The following is a 3,749-nucleotide window of genomic DNA, read 5'->3' as shown; positions in this document are numbered from 1 at the left end:
TGCTGTTGAATGGGATTCCTACTGACAGCGCACCGCTGGTATGTGGGCGTCTCAGCGGCACCGGCAGAAATAATATTAGAAGGCAGGATGATAATCTGGATGAACTGACTGCACTGATTAAGTTTTCAGGTGGATTTTCCCACTTAAAAACATTTTAAAACTACTTTATTCCCACTGATCACAGCAAATATAGCTACAAGGCAAAGAAAGGATAGTGAAGCTCCGCCCAACGTGCGTCAGACAAAAAGGAAGCAGCAGACGCGATTTTGCTGCTCTTGCTGTGTACGGTGTGAACACAGCATAAGGCTTAACGATTTTGCAAAAAACCTAAATTGCGATTATATTTAATCAGTATTGCAGTTTTATTTCAGTTTTCCTTTGCACAAACCGCAAGCTGGTCAATGTGTCGCCCCAGGCTTTCAGTTTTTGAAAGCTTGCTTGAACAGAGTCCATTATTGCAGGACTTTAAACATTTGTGCAAAAAACGTTTTTATTTCTACCTACATGCATGAATCTACTGCTAGCTACAACTCTCTCCACCTTTTTGTGCGATGACAAACCCACTTTAAGCCTTTTACTGCCACCTAAAGGGCTGGAGGGAGAACTGTAGCATCTTACTCTTAAAAAATATAGTGTGATTTGCGTTTTTTTAAATTGCGATTATATTGCCCAGCCTTAGTCCTTCCCCAGCAGCAGGTCGGGATCGTTTTTGGATCCAAGATGTTTCCCCTTCTCTATCACAACAAAAGCACACATGTGCTGGAAGTGTCCACTTTAAAAAAGGAAACTATCATCTTTACCACATGAAGGCAGCGTTAGCACTGCCTCAAAATGAATCGTCTATGTTCTGGAATCTGATAGTTGATGCATCTCAAATGAAGCTAAAACTTGGATCAAAAGTTATGCAGCATTGAATAAACTGAATACTTTAATTAGCCAAGGACTGCAAATAAACCGCCTTTAGCTCAATAGTTTAACGTTCTTCCTTATATAGATCAGTCGATCTAGATACGCTGGTGGCTGAAAGGTCACAGAAACCACACAGCTGAAACCTTTCAGTTCCAGATCACACATGTTAGTGAAATGTGAGGTTTCAGCTCATTTTCTCTGTGGATGAAACCAAGAAAACTAAAAAAAAACAAAAAGTTCTCATTGCGGTTTTAAACAGAAGTGAGAGGAAACTGGTTACATGTGATGAAAATGCTTCCATTAGGAGGAGTTCTACTTTACAAAACATTTTACTTTTTCTTTAGTAATATTCTTGCAATTTTATCGCTACTTTATTTTGAGCAGATTTTGTGGTTCCTCCATCCAACATCAGGAACTGGAACTATTGGAGATCAGCTGCAAAAACAGTAAAGAGTAAATAATGTAGCTGGAAGTTCTTTATTTTTACATCCATGCATAACCTGCATTAATCGGATGTTACAAAAATAACATTTACTGAGTACTTGAGTATATGTTTTACCAAGTATGGCCAATAGAGGGCGCTAGGGGGCCATTCCACCCACCCAATAACCCTGATTAAGACATTAAAAATATTTATATATTTCTTTTATAATTTGATTTTAAATTAATCAAATCAAAATATTTTGAAATATATTGATATATAGTTTTTAGATGTGCAGGGTAAATATTTAATCTTTAATGACTAGTAAAACGTCGTTTCATTTTTCGTCGGATTGGTGACGTATTTCCGCCCTAGGACGCAAAAAATCTTTGCCCGTTGACTCTCGTTAAAAGATATTCATGCGTAGTAGCAGGTCGCAGCTAAGGTGCGAAGAAATGGTGCAAGAAACATCTTTTTCCAGGACCTGTTTTAGCTCCAAGGCTTGGCTAACTGCATGCAGCGAGGCTAAAGCTTTATTCTGTTTTCCCTGCCTCCTTTTTCAAACTTCAGGATCTGAGCCAGCATGGATAAAGACAGCTAGGACTGATTTAAAGCACTTTATAGAAAAGGCAAAGAAAAATTAACAATCTGGAATTCACATAATAGAATATAGTCTACTTTTTTCTAAATGTGTGTTAATTTCTATAGTTGCTCTTAAATAAACACACATTAGCTTCTAATTTATTAAACTGGTCCATTATTTTTTAAGCTTTGTAACCAAATATTGGACCATGCAGAATATTGGACCATGCAGAACACAGATTTACCTTCACAAAGCCTCAGAAGGGCAAGATTTATGTACAAAAAAAAATAAAATAAAAATCAAAAAAAACAACTGTACATGATTTTATGTTTGTGTTTTTATAAAGGGGTTTTATAATGTTTTTGGTACTGGTTTGGTACGTTTGATTGGTTTTTGGTATATGTCTATTTTGAATTTCTAGCCCCCGCTACAGAAAACTCCACCAGCTGCCAATAATTTTAACTATCATTTGTTGGATAATGGAACTACTTTTTACTTTTGCTTGAGTAAAAAATGCTAAAGTAGCTCTACTGTTAATATGTTCATATAAGCCTACATGTTTGTGATGTTTTAGGATCAAACTGAGAAGCATTAGTTCCAAAATGAGGACATTTTGCTGTTTCTCACTTCCTTTTTGCCGTGTGAATTAGATTTAGGTTAATATTTGGGTTAAAGAAAACCTCCTGACAGCAGTAATTATATTACAACCAAAAATCTGCATTTCCATATAACCCATTTGTATTTACATATATTGTGCCTTTTTATACATTTCACTGATTTAGAATTTATTTAAAATGTGCACTAAAGGTTTTCTTGGCTAAATTTTCAATGTTAGTTTATTTAGAACTGAAAATTTACTTGAAAGAATTTATTTTTAGTTAAGTGAGAAAACTGATCAATAACTGCTGCCCTAATTGAAAGTGACTGAAATGAATAGAAGTCGATGGAAGTTAGAAGTGACACATGACGACATCAGGCAGCAGATTTTGATCTGAAAGAAGGACTCTAAGGAAAAACAGATCAGCTGTTTTCATATCAGCTCCTCTACAGTCCGTGTTCATCGGTGTAAAAACTGTGCGGTATCTCTGAGGATGTTTATCTGCGATTCTGCCTGCGTGTTTCCGTTAGTTATCAGAGAAATCCGAGGTCAAGGAATTTCTGTCTTCATGTCAGCCTCCCAAACTGCTTCCTCTCCCATTTTCCTTTGTCTCCAAAGAGGAAGTGACATCTTCCAGTTTATCTCCCTCCATGGTCTGCTTTTCTTTCTCCTCTTAAACTTTGTATTTGATTCTGCTGAGGTTAAATCTAAACCTTTAGGTGTTAGTTACCTGAGGTAGAAGCTCTCTCCGTACGGCAGGACAGAGAAGGCGGCACACAGAGACCTCTTCGCACAGATCAGCACGATTCTGAAAAGCAAACAAACACATCAGTGACAGTGTTAACATCTATGCACTCAAATCTGTTTCTAAAAGCATGAGCCGTGTTCTTCTGCGCCACGGCGACAGAATCTGAGCGGAGCGGCAGACGCCGTTACCTCAAACACATTCAGACGATCTGCTGCTTTGACTCAGATCAGAAACTCTCGGCTGATTTCTCTAATTTCTGGTCATTTTCACACATTCAGTTCAGACTGTTCCCATGTTTTAACCATTTGTAAAATGTATGGTGAGAATTTTACTTGTGTTTTATTGGGAGAGATGTTAGAACTTTAAAGTGTTTGATAATGAGATACCTGCTGTAAGAAATTAACAGAAATTAGCCTCTGGCTACAATCTATCATTAAATAAATAAATACATGAAATATCAATTAGAATAAAATAGGGATGGAACGGTTTA

The 3,749-nt window shown here is 36.9% G+C and overlaps 1 protein-coding gene across 1 annotated transcript in view; it reads right to left on the bottom strand.

Annotated features, from left to right (window-relative positions):
* Positions 1-3,749, bottom strand: part of cables2 (Cdk5 and Abl enzyme substrate 2) — a 67,266-nt gene that overhangs the window by 15,585 nt on the left and 47,932 nt on the right. Inside the window, exon 3 of the mRNA XM_015393453.1 lies at positions 3,242-3,319. Within this exon, the coding sequence (XP_015248939.1) occupies positions 3,242-3,319 (78 nt within the window). The remainder of the gene's footprint in view (positions 1-3,241; positions 3,320-3,749) is intronic.

Source organism: Cyprinodon variegatus, unplaced genomic scaffold, assembly GCF_000732505.1.
Source record: "Cyprinodon variegatus isolate N-32 unplaced genomic scaffold, C_variegatus-1.0 Scaffold642, whole genome shotgun sequence".
NCBI classification, from domain to species: domain Eukaryota; kingdom Metazoa; phylum Chordata; class Actinopteri; order Cyprinodontiformes; family Cyprinodontidae; genus Cyprinodon; species Cyprinodon variegatus.
This window is presented reverse-complemented; position numbering and strand designations above follow the sequence as displayed.